The sequence below is a fragment of the Podarcis melisellensis genome (assembly GCF_964234715.1).
Source record: "Podarcis melisellensis genome assembly, chromosome: 10".
NCBI lineage: Eukaryota > Metazoa > Chordata > Lepidosauria > Squamata > Lacertidae > Podarcis > Podarcis melisellensis.
In genome coordinates this window covers 56,708,508-56,728,820 of record NC_138542.1, presented here as the reverse complement: position 1 = coordinate 56,728,820, position 20,313 = coordinate 56,708,508, and the positions used below count along the sequence as shown (strand labels likewise).

Below are 20,313 nucleotides of genomic sequence, written 5' to 3'. Positions count from 1 at the left end.
AAGCACCACGCAAGGATGGCAGAGATCTATTTATTTATTTTAAGGTTGCCCCTGAACATATATCACAGTACAAGGTTCCAGAACATAGGCCTCTTGTTGCCTTGGTAACGGAGATGTCATTACAACAAAGCAGGCCAGCATTTCCTTCCTGGTAAGTTGGGTGCATTGACATCTCATGGAATACAAGCTAAGGTAGCTTTAAGGTAAGAAGAGTTGATACACTTGACAATGTTTGCCACTGTTTCCACTAGGGTTGCCAACTTCTTTTAATCTGCCCCATGCCTGAGCATTTAATAGGAGCCTGGCACACAGAAATGCAGCCAGTGAGCCTTTTTCTGGCACGGAGGAAAAGTGAGAGGAAAAGCTAAGTCTGCACACTTTTGTACTTGCTTACAACGGAGACGATGAGAGTACAATACTCTGATAAGGAAGGGGGAAATGACATAATATGAAAATAGCTGGAAATCTCTCAGCCTTGCTCTCATCAAGGGGAATGGAGTTAAGTTTTGGAGTCTAAGTCAAGGAGGCCTATCAGGGAAACCTACCGGGCTTCTTCCCCCCATAACACCTGAAACATGGGTGACCCACTTTAGTGACATCTATGGCACCTCAAAGTGCAAGTAGATAAATAGGTACCGCTTCGGCGGGAAGGTAAACGGCGTTTCCGTGAGCTGCTCTGGTTCGCCAGAAGCGGTTTAGTCATACTGGCCACATGACCCGGAAGCTGTACGCCAGCTCCCTCGGCCAATAAAGCGAGATGAGCGCCACAACCCCAGAGTTGGCCACGACTGGACCTAATGGTCAGGGGTACTTTTACCTATGGCAGTGAAATGAACTTATTCACCTATACACCAGAAAACTCTGATCCTCCCTGGCTGGTCACCTGTCTCCACTACAGAGATTGGAGAACTTATTGTGTCGCTGCGTCCTGGTAAAGCACTGGGTGGAAGATATGGTCTCTCCAGAGATATTCTCCTCAGATGTAAATTGGTGGGCCCCAATTTTGGCCAAACTATTTACTCACATAAACATGACTGGCGACATCCCCTCAGAGTGGCACACCAGCATAGTTGTACCAATCCCCCCCCCAAATGAGACCTATTGGATCCCAGTAACTATAGACTCATAAGTCTCCTAGATGTGGCTTCCAAATTATACTCACAATATCTATTAAATAAAATTCTGGACTGGGACGGCAAACAAGCCATCAACCCTGAAGAACAAGCAGGATTTAAGAAGGGCTGGCACACTACAGACCAAGTTTTTGTTTTGTACCACCTAATCTGTTAATTCACCAATGAATTTACTAGAAGCAATGCAGCTAGGAAGCCTGATCTTTATTAAAGGAAATAAACTGTTGCAACAAGGTCCCCACACGCAGGAGGGAGTGAAAATACATCAAAGGCTGAGAAACGAGCTGGAGCTAGACAGGTATGAAAGCTCCTAATCAAATTACCGTATTTTTCGCTCTATAGGACGCACTTTTTCTCCTCCAAAAATGAAGGGGAAATGTGTGTGTGTCCTATGGAGCGAATGCAGGCTCCTTGGCTTCGCTGCGATGCGCCTGTCCTGGAAGCCGGAGGAGGAACAGAAGGGTCTCCTTCTGTTCCTTCTCCAGCTTCGCTGAAGGGCGCTGCACCTTCTCCCTCTCTGCGCAGCACCTCTCCTGTGAAGGAAAGGTGCTGCGCAGAGAGAGAAGGCGCAGCACCCCTTGAGCAACGCGCCTGTCCTGGAAGCCGGAGGAGGAACAGAAGGGTCTCCTTGTTCCTTCTCCAGCTTCGCTGAAGGGCGCTGCCCCTTCTCCCTCTCTGCGCAGCGCCTCTCCTGTGAAGGAGGGGCACTGTGCAGAGAGAGAGAAGGCGCAGTGCCCCTTCAGCGACGTGTCTGTCCTGGCTTCTGCTTTAACCCTGCGCAGCCTCTGTGGGCAGGGGGGGCCTTCATCCCGCTGCCCTGAGGAGGCTTGGCGCGGTTACCCCAGAAGCCAGAACAGCCACACGGTATCCCAGAAGCCAGATCCCTCTTGCTGTTCTGGCTTCTGGGGTTCAGAATAATTTGTTCTTGTTTTCCGCCTCCCAAAACTAGGTGCGCCCTAAGGTCCGGTGCGCCCTATGGTGCGAAAAATACGGTATAACTAAAGATTGATTATAGCATGACTAAAGCAATTGCTAATGATTGATCATAACATGAAAGAATATAATTGAGAACAGGTAAGCATGAACTTCAGATGAACTGAGCACATGAGGGAACATCTTTGGTATTTGGAATGTCTTGGTGCCTGGAACAGGTTCGCACAGTTTGCAGCAAGGAGAGAAAAGATTATAAGCAAAGAGAGGGGATTATAAGCGAGACTTCCCAGAATGCCAGAGAAAAGAAGCAGTACTTCTTATAGCAAGATTTCCCAGAATGCCACAGTTATGCATAGAAAGAGGGGAAACTTCCCTTCAAGCGAGAACCCCAAACAATGCTGTTCAAGCCCCTATATACAGTAGACTTTTGAAATTGCCCACCCTGTAGCCCAAGACTGTTGCAGGTAACACACCTGCCTTCCTGGGTCCCACTAATTGGACACACAGGAGCGGAGAGGAGGGAATCCAAAGTTCCTTTATTTTGCTGCACAACAAAGTGTTCCAGCTGAGATCGCTCTCAGTCTGGACCCTGGAGTGTCACCCTTAGGAGTCTTTTATAAGTTTCAGAAACAATGGAAAACATAGGAAAATCCTTGGTCTCACTTGGATTACCAAACAAAGGCACCAGCCAGGAATATAGGAGCAAAACAGCAGTCTCTAGGCCTGGTCTTTATTTTAAAGGACTGTTACAAGAGGACTTCCACCCACCACATGGGAGAAACACAGAACAAAGGATTGCTCCCACTTGTATAAGTTTACAAAGATACCTACAACACATCACAAATGCATCACAAACTGAGCATCGGGTTTGTCCCCATCCTTCCCTTGACCTCCACCTCACACCATTCAAGTAAGACAAAATAAATATTTACAAGTTCCTGGTTTCCCAGGCCAAGTTAATCACACCTCTTTGTCCCAACCAAGAACCCAATCCATTCCTGGATGGTTTGCCATTGTCCATGGGATGACTGCCTGTCTGACACCCATTGCCAGAAAGTGTTTTGTGGCGACATTTGCCCAAGTGATTGTGTTGATTTTTGTCAGGGATCGGCAAGGTTTACCTCGCCCGGGCCAGTTCACCCCCGCAGAGATCGCTCCGTGGGCGCAGATGCAATTTTCAGCGCCACGGAAGCAAGTCCCCGCTCCGTGCTGCACCGAGCGCACAGGGACACGCCGAGTGGGCAGCTTGTTCGCCGACCCCTGATTTTGGTAGTTGGGGTGTGTGTGTATGGTATCTGCTGGAGGGGCAACACACCCCAACCTTTACATAAACTACAATATCAAACCAATCACAAATCCCTCATTGCTTTATTTGGAAGCGAAGCAAGCACCCTGATACTGTTCAAAACTTATACGTGCGTGGCTGTGACTGCGACCCTTCAGTTCTGCTGACATCTCATTTAACTTGTTTACTTCAGCTTATTTACTGCGCCTCCGCATCCCATAGCCTTAATACTGCTCTTTGCTAATACAGTATTGTAGACGGGGACAATGGCTCATTGACAATTGGAAACTCCTTAGCAGGATATGTGTGTCTGCTTTAAAATGCTATGCATGCACTTTCTCACTTTGACACTTTTGACCTCATGCTTGCAGGAGCCTTGCCAACAAGACTGTCTGTGGTGTATTTGTAGATAATCTTGTCAACTGGATCTTCGTATCTTTAGCATTACATGTGGGAGATGAAAGCTGCTTGCGCTTTAATATTACAAGTATATAGGGGGTCATGCTGGGTCTACCTTTACCTGACACCCACTACCACAAAAGCACCCCCCAAAACATTATACATATATCACAGAAGGAGGTGGTCTCCAGCAGAAATTTGAGAGTGTTGCTTCTCTCCTGTCTGCCAGGATACCTGATAAAGCCTTACTTGATTGCATTTTCTGGGAAGCCTGACCATTCCTTCAAGATGGTAAATACTTAGTTCCTGAATCTTTTACCCATATTGATAGTGTGCTCAGCTTAACAGATACTTGCCAGACTGTATTTGCAAACAGAGGTATAAGCCCCTACAGTCAAAAGACAATTGGAAAGCTTTTCCCATTTCCTTCCTCCTTGCAGTGAAATATTTGAGGTCAATTTGGGAGAGTCAAAATGGCTTTAGGATTGTTCTCCTGTACTATTTAAGATGTGGTTTATATACTTCTGTATGTGTTGGCCTTGTACATTTATGAGCATTTATTTTATATTTGAGACCTTAGAATTTTTATAACAATTGTAAAAGTCTTTGGCTATATACTATAAAATTGACTATGTATGTTAGGGAGCAGTGGGAGGGAATGGGCATGCTCTGTTTTGAGTGTGCTCAGTCTTTTTGGAGAAAAATGAATACTGAGCCACTATTGCTATTGTAGCACCCTGCTTGTGGTTAACGCTTAGCTGGAATGAAATATTCAACGCAGCAATAGAGAAATTAAAATAATAATTTATTTGTCAGACAAATAAATGGTAGGCACAGTGGTATATGGTTACCAAAGCTCTGCCCCCTCCAGCCCTGATGGCCAGCTGCTTTTCCCATTAGCTCTTCCCAAAATTTATTGCCCTTTAACTCTCTCAGTATACCTTAAACCTTAGGAAAATATGACTGGAGTCTGATGGGAGGCACATGGTATTATTTTCTGTTAAACAATAAATCTTACTATTTACCAACTCTTAATGAGTGTTTTCCCAGCTTGATTGTATTCTGTAATATGTAGGGTCAGTGTAACCTTTGCTCCCAGCCCGTAATTCCCTTTTACAGGCTACTGCTATAAATCAGGGGGGCCCTTGTTCAGGAGAGCAGGAAGATAAACAACTGCCAAAGTACTTAGCCAGCTGGTTTCTGCCTGGCATTAAACATACAAACATTTGCAAATATATCTTTAAGCTCATTTTAAAATACAGGCCTTGATTAGATGTCTCACTATAGCAATAAAGACTTGAACCTTTCCACTCATTGCATTGGTGAGGAGTTGCTACTCTTCTAGACAGCCAGAGTCTGCACAGACAGAATTATATATCCAGTCTTTTTTAAAAATAGAAAAATAGGTACCGGTACTCACCATGAAGTTGTTACAGTGTGTGTCACACTTTTTAGCTACATACACAAAAGAGATGCCAGTACTGCGTACCGTTGAGTACCCCCTGAAAAAAAAGAGCATTGTATATAGCAGTCCATTTAAGAATTTGCATTTGAGCTTATTTCCCCTCCTCCCTTCCATTCCTTTTTCCTTGTGTGTCCTGTCTTTATGTAAACTGCTATGGGACCCCTTTTTAAACTTAAGAGCTGTGTATAAATGCCTTCAATACACAAACCAAAAGCATATGCAAAAACAATTTTTGACCCTAACAAGCTTAGTGCTTGTCAAATTGTGCTGCATTTGACTTTATTGTTTCATTTTTATTCCACCCTTTCCCCAAGGAGCATAAGGTTCTTTCCCCTCCCTATCTTTCTATGCACAATTACCCTGCAAGGTAGGTTTGACTGAGGAATAGTGACTGGCCCAAGGTGGGGATTTGAACCCATGTTGTCCTGGTTCTAGTTGCAGCTTGTTTACCCACTAATTACAGCTGTGGGAGGGCTAAATGTGGCCCTCCAAGCCTTTATCTCTGGCCCTTGGGACTCTGCCCAGGCTGCACCCCTCGCAAATCTTGTTTCACAATCTTCTTCGGTGTTTTTGTCTACCTAGAAGTGTCCTTGGGCTCTGATATGCCTCTGGGTTGCCTGGGTGGTGACAGAAAGGTATGTATGTGTGTACAAACTAGCCAGCCCACTCTACAAAGATATCATTTCCATTTGTCGCTCTGTCCATTTTTGTCAGCACTAGCATGTGACCCCCATAAAATGGTCCAGGAAAGAATGCAACCTTTGAACTGAAAAAGTTCCCCCACTCTGGATTACACCATACTGGTGTAGCACAAAGAATCCTTTGTAACATTTGCATTGTATTTGCATTGTTGAACTATTACAGAAGAGAAGACGAGAGAAGGAAAGACTGGGGTTATCAGTTTTTTAAACACTGGCTCCACTTCTCTGCCTTTAACTGCAGAATGGGAGGCTGAGATGGAATAGGCAAAGATTATCTCCATGCCAAGAGAAGCTTCACCTGTTGAGCTTCTGTATGCCAGGCTGTAGTTAAATATACAGGGCAAGGGTAGTTTAAAAAGTAAAATAAAAAAAATACTAGCAGAAAAGGCTTGGCTCACAAACGCAGGAGGAACGACAGACACAATCTGAAAGCGTTCTCAGAAGCTGTTAACACAGGGAAATTGAAGCGGCGGCTCTCTTAAGGCGTTATTGGACTCCAACTCCCATCAGCCCCTACCACCACGACCACAGATGAGGCTTGATGGGAGTTGTAGTCCAGAATGTTCCACGTTCCCGGTGCAGCAGCTAAACAAAGCAATAACACTTCCGGTTGTTAATCGAAGGCGAGGGGCATCCCATGCGGGTAAAGGAATAGGACGAGGCACCATAGAGGTTTCGGTGACAGAGCGGTTCCGGGATGCCCGTTGTGCTCCAGCCCGCGGGTGAGGGTGTTCAAATGGAATCCGGAAATGAGGATTGTTATTATCACGTTTTCTTCTTCGATTCCTCAGGCCAAGGCGCAGGGTAGCGTAGCTGCGGGTACGACAGGAAAAGGCTTTAGCAAAAGCGGGGGGCCGCTTTGTTTCTGTGAGTGCAAATTGTTGATGAACGCGAGAGATTTTGCAAACAAAGGCCACTCTCAAGCGGTCCCTCGTTTCTCTCTCAGTGGTTAGTCGTGGATACCTTATTTCCTACTGGGATTGTCAGAGAGGAAAATAATCATTGGGAGCGATGACCTGCTTCCCAGTGGAATTAACGGGTTGCTTTTATCTTGCGTTAGACCCCTACAAATGAGTGAACCTAAGTTTTCATGTACTGTACATGAATTTCAGTGGGTCTACTCTGAGTAGTTTAAGGTTGGCTACAGCCCTAGGTTTCTCTGCTATCAGGTTGTAAAGCATCTATATATAAACACAAGCCATTTTCTTAAGCTAGGAGTTAACAAAACAAACGAAAGCTTCTTGATAAAGTAGCATATATGATATCCCCCTGGTGTTCACGTTTGACATTCTAGAGTAGATTGTAATGTAAAGACCGCATTTTCACTAAAAAAAACTGCTGAAAGAATTCATGATACGACACGACAAAAATGCAGTTGATTCAAAATTGAATGTAATTAGACTTCTCCTAACACAGTTTCCAGAGATACTGTATTGCCAAATTATGAGATGATGCTATGCATGTTTGCTCAGAAGTAAGCCTCACTATGCTCAGTGGAGTTTACTCAGTAGTAAATGTGTTTAACCTTAGTTTGTTCCTACCAAAAAGACAAAGACTCCTGTAGCACATTAACAAGGAACAAAGTTAATAATGACATAAGCTTTCATGGAGTATGTTAAAGGAAGGTGCAACTGTTGAATTTCTGCCTGTCCAACAACAGGGAGAGCTGCAGTTGGGAGCCCTTAAAGCTCTGGTTCTAGGATATGGTCGTAAAAAGACATATGAAGCCACTCTTTTGCTGAATTAACTGCAACTGGGCATTGCCTGAATGGGGGGGGGGTGTTTGTGAGTATGTTTTCTGTGGCTCCATGGAGGAAAAGGGGCAGGATGTACATGTAATAAAATAAACAAACACATCCAAGCTTAAACAAGGGTATCAAAGGAAGACCTTGTGATTGGTCTCCCATGAGTCCTGTGGAATCAGTTGCTCTTTAAGCAGGTTACCTACCGTATGTGGTCTCTGTTTCTACCCCCTCGCTTGTGAACTCTCTTTTTCAGACGACAACAACAGGAAGTTTTCAACCCCAAAGTATGTCAGGTTGACAGTGTAATTTCCTCTAAGAGCAGCTGTCAGCTAAACAGCCCATGTAGCTTGCAAGCACAGTATGACTGAGAAGCAATCTTGTGCCAAGAGGGCCTCTCGGACCCCTACACTAGAAAGGATCCTGGGAACTGTAGTTTGTTAAGGGTATTGAGAGTTGTTAGGAGACCCATGTTTTCCACAGAGCTGCAGTTCTCAGAATGGCTTAACAGCCAATACCTCTTGCCAGGGAACTCTGGGAATTGTAGCTCTGTGAGGGAAACGGTTCTCGCGACAATTCTCAGCACCCTTAACAAACTGCTCTTCCTATGGGGAAGCCATGACTTGAAAGTGGTGTGATACTGCTATAAACATATAGTGCAGAAAGGGCCCAAGATAGGTGGAAGTTATGGTTATTTATAGAGGTATAAAACTGAGGTGGGGTGACATGTGACTGGAGAAATGGAAATATAATAGTTGGGAAGGATCATAGAATCATAGAGTTGGAAGAGACCACAAGGGCCATCGAGTCCAACCCCCTGCCAAGCAGGAAACACCATCAGAGCACTCCTGACATATGGCTGTCAAGCCTCTGCTTAAAGACCTCCAAAGAAGGAGACTCCACCACACTCCTTGGCAGCATATTCCTCTGTCGAACAGCTCTTACTGTCAGGAAGTTCTTCCTAATGTTTAGGTGGAATCTTCTTTCTTGTAGTTTGGATCCATTGCTCCGTGTCTGCTTCTCTGGAGCAGCAGAAAACAACCTTTCTCCCTCCTCTATGTGACATCCTTTTATATATTTGAACATGGCTATCATATCACCCCTTAACCTCCTCTTCTCCAGGCTAAACATGCCCAGCTCCCTTAGCCGTTCCTCATAAGGCATCGTTTCCAGGCCTTTGACCATTTTGGTTGCCCTCCTCTGGACACATTCCAGTTTGTCAGTGTCCTTCTTGAACTGTTGTGCCCAGAACTGGACACAGTACTCCAGGTGAGGTCTGACCAGAGCAGAATACAGTGGCACTATTACTTCCCTTGATCTAGATGCTATACTCCTATTGATGCAGCCCAGAATTGCATTGGCTTTTTTAGCTGCCGCGTCACACTGTTGGCTCATGTCAAGTTTGTGGTCAACCAAGACTCCTAGATCCTTTTCACATGTACTGCTCTCAAGCCAGGTGTCAACCATCTTGTAATTGTGCCTCTCATTTTTTTTTTGCCCAAGTGCAATACTTTACATTTCTCCCTGTTAAAGTTCATCTTTTTTGTTTTGGCCCAGTTCTCTAATCTGTCAAGGTCGTTTTGAAGTGTGATCCTGTCCTCTGGGGTGTTAGCCACCCCTCCCAGCTTGGTGTCATCTGCAAATTTGATCAGGATGCCCTTGAGTCCATCATCCAAGTCGTTGATAAAGATGTTGAATAAGACCGGGCCCAAGACAGAACCCTGTGGCACCCCACTAGTCACTCTTCTCCAGGAGCGAGCCAAGTATTTATTGTACAGGGCATACAAACTATTGCAGAATAAGGAAGAAGCTCAGTGGTAGAACACATGCGCTGCATACATAATATATCCAAGATGCAGTCTTTGGCATCTCCTGTTAAAAGGATCACCCATGAGCTGCCACCAGCCAGAATAAGCATGACTGGACAATAGTCTTAATATAAGGCAGAGTTATACATTTCTAGAATAATTCAAAGAGGGCTCCTAATGCAAAATACTGAAAGTAATAATAATAGCAACCATAGAAATCTGTGGACATGAGTAACTTTGGTCCATTAATTTCAGTGGGTCTACTCTTGAGTATAACTTGGGTTCTGTCATCCTTAGTACTAATTGATACACTCAACTAATGGCATATATACAGTGGAAATATCTGTTCTTTTGTTTTTTTAGGAATGACTTCCCATTGAGCCTGAAAGCTACAGCTGATGAGTTTTTCTTACCACTGTCTTGACACTTTCTGCTCCAAGGAAGCATTCCTGATGTGAACTTAAGCTGGGGAGGAGCTTGCTGAGAGCAGTAGAGGACATGATTTTCATAGGTTGGAGGCGGCTGATACGCTTATGCAGCAGAGACATCTTCAGTACAAGTCTAAAGCAAAAGGATGGAAGCAGCTGTTCACTTTGGAAGTGCTACCACCAGAAGACTTCAGGGAGTCTCCTGGATCCAGAGATGAGACTGTTTTTGGAGAAGAACACAGAAGTCATCAGCAGTGGCAACCTGACACCAGAAATAAGGTTAAGACTTCTGACTCCTCGCTGTCGATTTTGGCATGACAAGGCTGCCTTATGGCCATATGGGGACCCGTACTGGGCAATCTATTGGCCAGGAGGCCAAGGACTAGCCAGGTATAAAACACTTATCAGTTCTAGAAGGCATACATGCCACATGTTCACCCTGACTTAGGTTTACTAGTGTTATGGAAATAGGGTTCGCTAATGCGGGTGGCGCTGTGGTCTAAACCACAGAGCCTAGGGCTTGCCGATCAGAAGGTCGGCAGTTCGAATCTCTGCGACAGAGTGAGTGCCTGTTGCTCGGTTCCAGCTCCTGCCAACCTAGCAGTTCGAAAGCACGCCAAAAGTGCAAGTAGATAAATAGGTACTGCTCCGGCGGGAAGGTAAACAGCGTTTCCGTGCGCTGCTCTGGTTTGCTAGAAGTGGCTTAGTCATGCTGGCCACATGAGCCGGAAGCTGTCTGGGGACAAACACAGGCTCCCTCGGGCCAGTAAAGCGAGATGAGTGCCGCAACCACAGCGTCGGCCACAACTGGACTTAATGGTCAGGGGTACCTTTACCTTTAAGTGGGAGGTCAATCAACCAGACAAGAATCAGCTACGAAACTCTTTATTCCTGAACAGGAAGGGTGTGCCCTGCACCTATTGGTCGCAGAGGCAGGCCCCAAACACATATAACACATAGTCTTTTATGCATTGAAGTAAACAACTCCTAAAACATCATCAGCTGTATGTTAGTCTTTGAGTTAGTCTGCAGAATTGCCTAATCTGTTCAGTTAGCTTTCTATAAATGTTTCATGTCTTCCATGGCTCTTTTATTGTGTTCTTAGTTGTTTTCCTTTTAACTCGCACCTTCTGCTTTTCTCAATGCCCTTTTCCTTACATCCATCTTCTGCTTGATTTGCGACGTATGCATTCCTTATACCACTAGCTAATTCATATTCAGTGCTAGGCTAATGCAATAGACTTTGCTATGAATGTTTTTTTTTTTACTTTTCTTGTTTTTCAAAATATACTCAGATACCTTCTTGATAACCCCGAGGTTGTCAGAGAGAAGAGAGTCCTCGATCTTGGAAGTGGTTGTGGAGCAACAGCCATAGCAGCTATGATGAGCGGCGCATCGCACGTTGTTGCCAATGACATTGATCCTGGTAAGATGCTCCATTGCATGTGCAGTGCAGTCAGTCTCAGTGCATTGGGAAGAAGGGAGGACCATATGCGGCTCCAGCATGTTACAAGGTAACATGATAGACAAGGAAGCCTTTGAAAGAACTGAGCATGTCCCATAGCCATTGATTTGGAGGCAGGGCTACTTGATAGTGAAACAGTCAACACATCGGTGATGATCTTCCAGCTTTGTTTAAATGAGATTCCCGTTTTGCAGAAGAGAAATGGTGTAGAACAGGTGTTAATTCGCCCTCTCTTAAAGACATCCAGGATGAGCAGTTTCGCCTTGTCTGTCTGAAGGATAAAGAACCCTACACTGACATTTTGGCTGACTTCCCCAAAGTAGCTGGCGTTCTTTTATAACTCCTCAAGATAAAAGGTAAAAAAGGTAAGACCCCCCCCCCAATGGTTAAGTCCAGTCAAAAGTGACTATGGGGTTCCGACGCTCATCTTGCTTTCAAGCTGAGGGAGCCAGCATTTGTCCACAGACAGCTTTCTGGGTCATGTGACCAGCATGACTAAACCGCTTCTGGCGCAACCGAACACCATGACAGAAACCAGAGTGCAGGTTTTTTTGTGTTTCTGTACCTCCTAGATCAGGAAATCTGCTTGTTTTTCACTATTTGTTCCAACCACAGACTGTCTGGTTCTAACCACCACAACATCTGGCAAGTTATTTACTTTGTCTTCACTTCCTTTCCTTTACTCACTGGAAAATGTTGCCCCAGATTTAGAGAAGTCACATGACTCACTCATGCTAAGCTTGCCAACTTTGGCGAGGGAAGAAAAACCAGTGTGGAAAAAGCAAAACACACAATGTTCTTGCAAGGCAGAAAGCAAATGTAAAGAGAAACATAGGTAAAGGTAAAGGTACCCCTGCCCGTACGGGCCAGTCTTGACAGACTCTGGGGTTGTGCGCCCATCTCACTTAAGAGGCCAGGGGCCAGCGCTGTCCGGAGACACTTCCGGGTCACATGGCCAGTGTGACATCGCTGCTCTGGCGAGCCAGAGCCACACACGGAAACGCCGTTTACCTTCCCGCTGGTAAGCGGTCCCTATTTATCTACTTGCACCTGGAGGTGCTTTCGAACTGCTAGGTTGGCAGGCGCTGGGACCGAGCAGCAGGAGCGCACCCCGCAGCAGGGATTCGAACCGCCGACCTTTCGATCAGCAAGTCCTAGGCGCTGAGGCTTTAACCCACAGCGCCACCTGTGTAGTAGTCTTTTTATATGAGCAAAGTCAGAGATTGGTTTGGGGCTGAGCCACAGTTGAAGCCAAATCTCATAGTGTTATCTAGTGGTTGGAGGGCACTTAGCCCTCAATATGAACACACTTCAAGAAGTAGAAAATGATCTTCAACAGGTTGTAGATTCCACCATGAACAGCTAGATAAGATATTCACCAGAGCATATTCAAAGGACAATGAAGGCAGCTGTTTTGGTCCATTCAAATCACTAAAGAGATTTGAACTTTCCCCCAACCTTCAGCCCGGACTTGGGGCCATTAACCATTAAACCTGCCTTACAGAATGAATAACCAGCCTGTTACCCAGTTTAGGATCCAATATAAGGAACAAATATAAGAAATACAACACAAATTCCACAATTGAAACCAAACAATGGCTATCGTTAATCATCATCATAATCATCATTATTCCACATTTAAAATAATATAATTAAAGAGAATTCTCAAATCAATGTGCTTAAAACAACTAAGAAGCACAAAAACAAATAATATGCAAAAAATTGAAATATATGAAAATGCATCATAATTGCAATATATCATATTGCAATTTTACACAGAACACATACTTCAATTGTTTACTGCGCAAAACACTATTTCTGCTCTCTGTTGGGGACCCCTTCCTCTTTCACCACAGATTTTCTGAGGAAAATACAATCTTTAAATAATCTTCCTAACAATACTATACTAGCTACTATGGATGTGGAATCTCTGTATACCAACATCCCACACAACGATGGTTTCAAGCTATAAGGAACACCATTTCAGATAAAACCACAGCGGACGTTGCCACCAAACTGTGCCAATTTGTCCTTACCCACAACAACTTCAAATTCGGTGATGACCTGTTCCTTCAGATCAGCGGCACAGCAATGGGCACCCGCATGGCCCCACAGTATGCCAACATCTTCATGGCAGATTTAGAACAACGTTTCCTAAACTCCTACCCACTCAAACCTCTCTTGTACCTACGATACATTGACGATATTTTTATCATCTGGACACATGGTCAACAGACCCTGGACACCTTCCACCAGAAATTCAATGATTTTCACCCCACAATCAACCTAACAATGAATCAATCTATGCAAGAAATACATTTTTTGGACACTACTATAAAAATACAGGATGGGCGCATAGACACCACCTTATACCGTAAACCAACTGACCGACAAACATATCTACATGCCTCTAGCTACCATCCCAAACATACCAAACAGTCCGTTGTATATAGCCAGGCACTACGTTACAGCCGCATCTGTTCCAATTCTACAGACAGAGACTCTCACCTAAGAGATCTACAGCAAACCTTTTTAGAACTAAAATACCCAGCAGATGAAGTTAGACAACAGATCAACAGAGCCAGACAGATACCCAGAGAGAACTTGCTGCAAGACAGACCCAAAAAAGAAAATAACAGAACACCTCTAGTCATCACATACAGCTCCCAAGTTAAAACAGTACAACGCATCATCAGAGATCTACAACCTCTCCTGGACAATGACAGTTCTCTTTCTCAAGCTCTGGGAGGAAGACCTTTCATTGCCTACAGACAGCCACCCAATCTTAAACAACTCCTAACCCACAATAATACTACAACCAGACTTAACACGGACACTGGCACCAGAGCCTGCAATAAACCCAGATGCCAACTTTGCTGCCGCATACACCCGGACAACACCATTACTGGCCCAACAACATCACACATACCATCTCGGGACTATTTAATTGCTCATTGTCTAACATTGTGTATGCCATCAAATGCCAACAGTGTCCTTCAGCTCTCTATATTGGACAAACAGGCCAAACCTTATGCCAAAGAATAAACAGACATAAATCTGACATCAGGAATCACAAGACAGAGAAACCAGTAGGAGAACACTTCAATCTCCCAGGACATTCTATACAAGATCTCAAAGTAGCTGTTCTACTACAAAGGAATTTCAGAAATAGACTGGAAAGAGAAGCTGCTGAATTGCAACTTATTACCAAACTTAAAACCATGGAGAGACCTGGTCTGAACAAAGACATTGGATTCTTATCTCATTATACATGACAAAGCCATTTTTCACCTCACCCCTTGCTTTTTCCTGTAAGACATATTGCAGTCATTAAGAGTCGTCAACAGGCTCATCACAGCTATCTGCCAATCACCCATTCCCACCACCCTTCTGAGTAATACCCCTCCCCACCTTCTCACTATATAGAAGGGTCTGGTGACTTCTGTTTCAGTGTATCTGAAGAAGTGTGCATGCACACAAAAGCTCATACCAAGAACTAACTTAGTTGGTCTTTAAGGTGCTACTGGAAGAAATTTTTTTATTTTGTTTTTCCTCATCGCTCAGTTCATCTTAAGTTCATGATGACCTGTTCTCAATGCATAGCTGACCACATCTACGGAACTCGATTATTATATTATTTCATGTTATGATCAATCATTAGTAATTGTTTTAGTCATGCTATATCAATCTTTAGTTATAATTTAATTAGGAGGTTTCATGCCTGTCTTGTTCCAGCCCCGTTTCCCAGCCTTTAATCTATTGGTGATTAATGTTCATATGTAATTCCCGCCTTGTACTTATGTTAACCAATCAGCAACAAGTTGCTTTGTGTTTGTATCAACCAATCAGCCACAAGCACACCTGTGGCAATGTTTGTAATAATCAATAAAAGAGAGTTCCCGGGGCTTGCCCCGGCAGACGCCTCTCACGACACCTGCTCCTCGTCTGTCGTGGTTTCATTCCTACAGAGTACAAAATGTAAGGGAGGTACCAGGGACTTGAATGTGATCAGCCCATGAATTGTGTCCCTAGCAATACTCTGCCCATAGAGACTATAAGATAGCTTGTTAAAAACAATTCTGGCAAGGAAAGTATTGCCCAATAAAGGATCCAAAAGACTAGAAAGTTGACCAGTCCAGGTGGCGTTACCAACTCAAAAATTTGGGCACTGATCTTTTCTTGTTTGTTTCCTTATTTCTCAGTTGCAGGAGCTGCCATGCTGCTGAACTGTGAACTGAACAACCTGAATCCTTTCCATGTTCTCACGGATAACCTCATTGGTACAGAGGTAGACAACTGGGATCTTATTATCTTAGGGGACATGTTTTACAGTGAAGCTCTTGCAGACAACCTTCATCAGTGGCTGAAAAACCACATCCAGACTCATAGGACTAAAGTGTTAATTGGAGACCCCGGCAGGCCCTATTTTGTGTGCCACAAAATTCAGAAGCAGCTTCTCAAAGTCAGTGAGTATGACCTCACCAAATCAACGCAGCAAGAGAACAATGGGTCCACCAGTACTGTGGTTTGGCACTACCAGCCTTGACTCTCCATGGACCTCAAGTGCAGAAATACTGGACTATATTGCATGTCACTTGAACCACTAAAAGCCCCATTTTGTGGCAGTTCAAATTCTGACTGATGCCAATACATACTATACTGCCCATATGCATTCTATCAGCATGCATACATTCTATATATTTCAATGACACAGCATGGTTTGTACCAGCTGAAGGTGGCATTTGTGCAGACTGGGACAGGCGTAATAAAAGAAAGCACTTTGCCTTATAATTCCCACTTTATTCAATGGAAATTATGTGTGCATGCCAGTATGTGGCTGAGTTTTATTCTTTAGAAACAAAGAAAAAAACCTGTTTTCAATAAAGTCTTTTACTTGCAGAGGATGGGTGTATCAGTAGTTGCTGATGTTGATTAAAAATGTAAAATCCTATCTTCGTTGTAAAAATTTGATAAACCACCTCTTTGTGGCAGCTCACATGGAGCTTTGGTTACATTGGAAATTGCAAACAGATGTACTATCTGCAAGTGGTATGTGTTGTGTCCCACAGGCCTAAATGCAGATCTTGGGCGAGTGGTTTACTGAGACCTCGAAAGACCCAGTTGCAGGGATTCCAAATGATCAGTTGTAAAGCTTTATTATAGAAAGACTTACAACACAATACAGAGATTCTTGCTGTTACAACTCGGGACAGATTCCGCATACATGGGGCAGGAGGTTTAAATTTTAATCTCCAGATTTAATCCTCAATCCATCTCCTACACTGTAGACTATCTACGCATCAATATACTTATTTTAACAAACATGCTGGAAGTGCTGTCAGCCACATTGCAGTCACTCTTTCAGTATTTACTTTTGTGAACACTTTTGAAGTCTTGGAAGGAGCGGATAGCGACCAGTTTCCAATATCAGTGACCCAATGTCCTTTAACAGAATGCATATCAACAACCAAATCTGCAAAGTGCGTGGAGAATTACTGTATTTTTCGCTCTATAGGACTCACTTTTCCCCCTCCAAAAATTAAGGGGAAATGTGTGTGCATCCTATGGAGCGAATGCAGGCTCCTTGGCTTCAGCGATAGCAACATGAAGCCTCCAAAGCACAAAGGGAGCGCTCCCTCCGACCCCTCTCGCTCTCCATGCTTCAGGGATAGCCATGTGAAGCCTTTGGAGCGCAGCGGGAACTCGCGCTGCGCTCCAAAGGCTTCAGGTTCCTTTTGCTGAAGCTGGGAGAGCAAGCCAGGAGAGCAAGAGAAAAATCAGGAAAGATGAGTCCGATAAAATCACTATAAATTGTTGTGATTTGGAGCTTTAATCTTGAATTCCAAGTTGAATTTGAGTTTGTAGGTGTCTCTGGTAACTATTTTATCATAGATGTTGGCTAATATTATGGACATATGTTCTTTATTATTCTGTTAATGCTATTGCTACAAGTCTGCCATGGACTTTGGCTAGAATAATAAACTTTCAAACTGAACCTACCATCCACCCATCTGTCAGATGGGGGAATGAGTGGGACACATCCACTAGGTTGCACGAATAACCACCAACTCCCTAGGCCAGCAGCCAAGCTCCCAAAGCAAGCAGATAAGCATATGTGGGATGGCTCTGCAGCAAGTACCAGTTAGTTTCAGGATTATACTGACTACCAAGATGGCTTTACACATATGGTACTTGGCAGTGACTGCTAAATTTACACAACATTGCTGAGTGATGCATGGTGAAACAAAAGGACACTTTCGATGCTGATTGGTTTACATCTGTTTCTTTTATTAACTGTCACCCAGAAGAACCCAGACCCACTATACTGTGGTACCTCTGGTTACGTACTTAATTCATTCCAGAGGTCCGTTCTTAACCTGAAACTGTTCTTAACCTGATGACCATTTTAGCTAATGGGGCCTCCCACTGCCACCGCCAAGCAATTTCTGTTCTCATCCTGAAGCAAAGTTCTTAACCCGAGGTACTATTTATGGGTTAGCGGAGTCTGTAACCTGAAGCGTATGTAACCTGAAGCATATGTAACCTGAGGTACCACTGTAACTCATATATCCTTTTGACTTCGGTTATTTAACAACATGCTATTATTAACTGCCTAATACACATAATGCCTGTATTTTCAATACCCATTATTTCATGTTATTCTGAATAAAAATAATCTCATTAAAAATGTAAAATCTACATCAGGGCAATAACCAAACTGCCATAAAATAGCATGTAGGTTTTGACTTATACAGAATGTTTTATCAGAGGAATGGGTGTGGGATAGAGTTGGTTGCTGTCAAAGCCACAAAGATGTATATCTTCTCACAATCTCAAGAAAGAATGTGGCAAGATATATCAGACATTCAAACAAGACTCCCGCTGTGTGCTATGCAGCTTTAAAGTTGCACTTAGGGCAGCTGAGATGGAAAATATATAAAGGTTAGCATTTTCCCTTCCCAATTTTTGAAAATATAAAATCAAGCTGTTACCTAGATCTGTCTCGCTCCTTAGGTGAAACACACAGGTTCCTTGGTAGACAGAAAACAAGGAATCAAGAGAAAGTAGGTAGCTTTTATATTAACAAAGCTAGATGTTAATTTTAGGTGGCATGCTAGGTAAAAAAGCAAAAAGAAGTCAAATTGGGTAGTTTTACTTAGTACTTGGAGTGTTCCGTCAGAGAATAAAGTCCCATCTTTGAGTAGTATAAGTCCAGTTTGCAACCAGCTGTTGAATGGCTGAATTCGTTATTATCCAAGTCATTTAAAAAATGCTAGGTGCTTTTATTAATAATATAGCTAAATGGGATCTCCAGATTCAGAGACAGCATATCTCTGAAAGTCAGTTTGGGAGGGAGGGAAGGAAGCAACAGATGGTGGTTTCCCAGATACATCTGGCTGAACATATGGGGAACAGGATGCTGTACTAGGGGCTCTTCTGCTAATTCTTTTTTTTGGGGGGGGGAATCCAGCCTCTGGTATGTAGGCTTTGAACAGAACAGCAGTCATTTCAAGAATAAGAACATACAAGGGGATCCCCACTTAAGCAAAGGTACTGTTGCAGTCGCCACACACATTACTGGGATGCACATGAGAGAGGATTCCCCGATTCTGCCCCCATCCCCTTTTGGAGCCGAAAATTGTGCACTTGTCAGCAGAAGTGCTCATGCTGATCATGCGCAAGTGGGGAGGTGCCAGTACAGGCTTTATTAAATAGAAGACATAAAATGTAAGACCCTCACCTGGTTTAGCTGGCCAGTCAAAGCCATTCTCAGGGTGGGGCCGCTGTTGCATGCTGACAGCTTCAAGGAGCCACAGGTGAGAACTGAGTGCAGGGTGGGGACCAAAGGTGGACAAAGGAGCATGATGTGTCCCCCACCAGAGGTACAACCCCTCCTCAGTCCTAAGTACACCTACTAGAGAGTAAGTCCGATTAAACATGTACAGAGTCGGTCTACAATTCAAAATAAATTTATAAGAGTAATTATTTAAGCCAACCTTGTTATGCAGTTACATTCCCTTAAATGTATTCTATTGCTATAAGTAAGCAATTTTCAAGTTCAAAAATATTCAAACTGTTGCTAACAGCCACAATGAAAATTAGATTAAATAAAAGACATCAGGTGTGGGTAGCTGAATTAAAGCTGTGTGGTTTTCACTAAGGCTGAAAACATTGTATTCACTAAGGCTGAAAACATTGTACTGTTGAGTCAATTAAAGCTGTTAACACAGATCTGACCTTCGTGCTTTAATCAGGCTCTAATCAAAACTATTTTCTGCAAAAGAAGCAGCTCAGAGCACACTAAATAGAAACACAAAACCTTTCTTCATTCAGATATTGGGAACTCTACCTTCTGCCCTGAACATGTTCATTTATTCCTTTGATTATCCAGCACAACCAGTGGAAGTGTTCTCTGGATATTTTAAGCTTGTATTCTCCCTTGGTCATGAAAGTCACCGCTAGCAGCCTTGAAGCAAGAATGCAGTGGGGCAGATATACCGTATTAGTAACTTTAATGAGGCTGTTATTAACAACCATAGATATTTCTATTTAATATTTTGTGTTATACAGGTATATAATATAAAATGATACAAAATGAGATAAAAACAGAGCTTTTTAACGTTCTATAGTATTCTATGCTGCAGATGGACAAGACAATCAAATCCTATTGAAACCTTTCGTTTGAATACTCATTTTTCTCTGGCAATGCATGGCCTGCACATGATCAAACAACTCTTATACAGGGTTTAGGAAGAAATCCAAATTCCTAGACTAGATAGCAGTATACCTTCTAGTTTTCACTACTACGTTCCTCACTGGGCCAGAATGTGGTATCTTGGCTAGGAGATATTAGCACAAAGTCATATGTTAACCTTTCCACCCAAAAACAGAAGCAATGAGTACTATAAACACATGCATTAATTCTTTGGAATGAAAGAAAATACATTCACAAC

General features: G+C 43.5%; 1 protein-coding gene across 4 annotated transcripts; it reads left to right on the top strand.

The window, feature by feature from the left end:
• The first annotated feature begins 108 nt into the window (after positions 1-108).
• Positions 109-16,355, top strand: ETFBKMT (electron transfer flavoprotein subunit beta lysine methyltransferase). 4 transcript variants are annotated; one of them, XM_081927448.1, is made up of 4 exons: positions 109-203; positions 9,830-10,284; positions 11,190-11,320; positions 15,562-16,355. In XM_081927448.1, the coding sequence occupies exons 2-4, from the start codon at positions 9,965-9,967 to the stop codon at positions 15,903-15,905; spliced, it is 795 nt and encodes a 264-aa protein (XP_081783574.1). In that variant the 5' UTR covers positions 109-203; positions 9,830-9,964; the 3' UTR covers positions 15,906-16,355. The 4 variants fall into 4 exon arrangements, with proteins under 4 accessions (XP_081783574.1, XP_081783576.1, XP_081783573.1 ...); XM_081927450.1 differs by lacking the exon at positions 109-203 and adding an exon at positions 3,992-4,041; XM_081927447.1 differs by lacking the exon at positions 109-203 and adding an exon at positions 6,636-6,783.
• Positions 16,356-20,313: the final 3,958 nt, after the last annotated feature.

Excerpts from the sequence above, each read along its gene's own strand:
- ETFBKMT (XM_081927448.1), top strand. The coding sequence starts at position 9,965 with ATGATTTTCATAGGTTGGAGGCGGCTGATACGCTTATGCAGCAGAGAC. Across the intron at positions 10,285-11,189 it reads GGAGGCCAAGGACTAGCCAG|ATACCTTCTTGATAACCCCG; the intron begins GTATAAAACACT and ends AAATATACTCAG. Across the intron at positions 11,321-15,561 it reads TGCCAATGACATTGATCCTG|TTGCAGGAGCTGCCATGCTG; the intron begins GTAAGATGCTCC and ends CTTATTTCTCAG.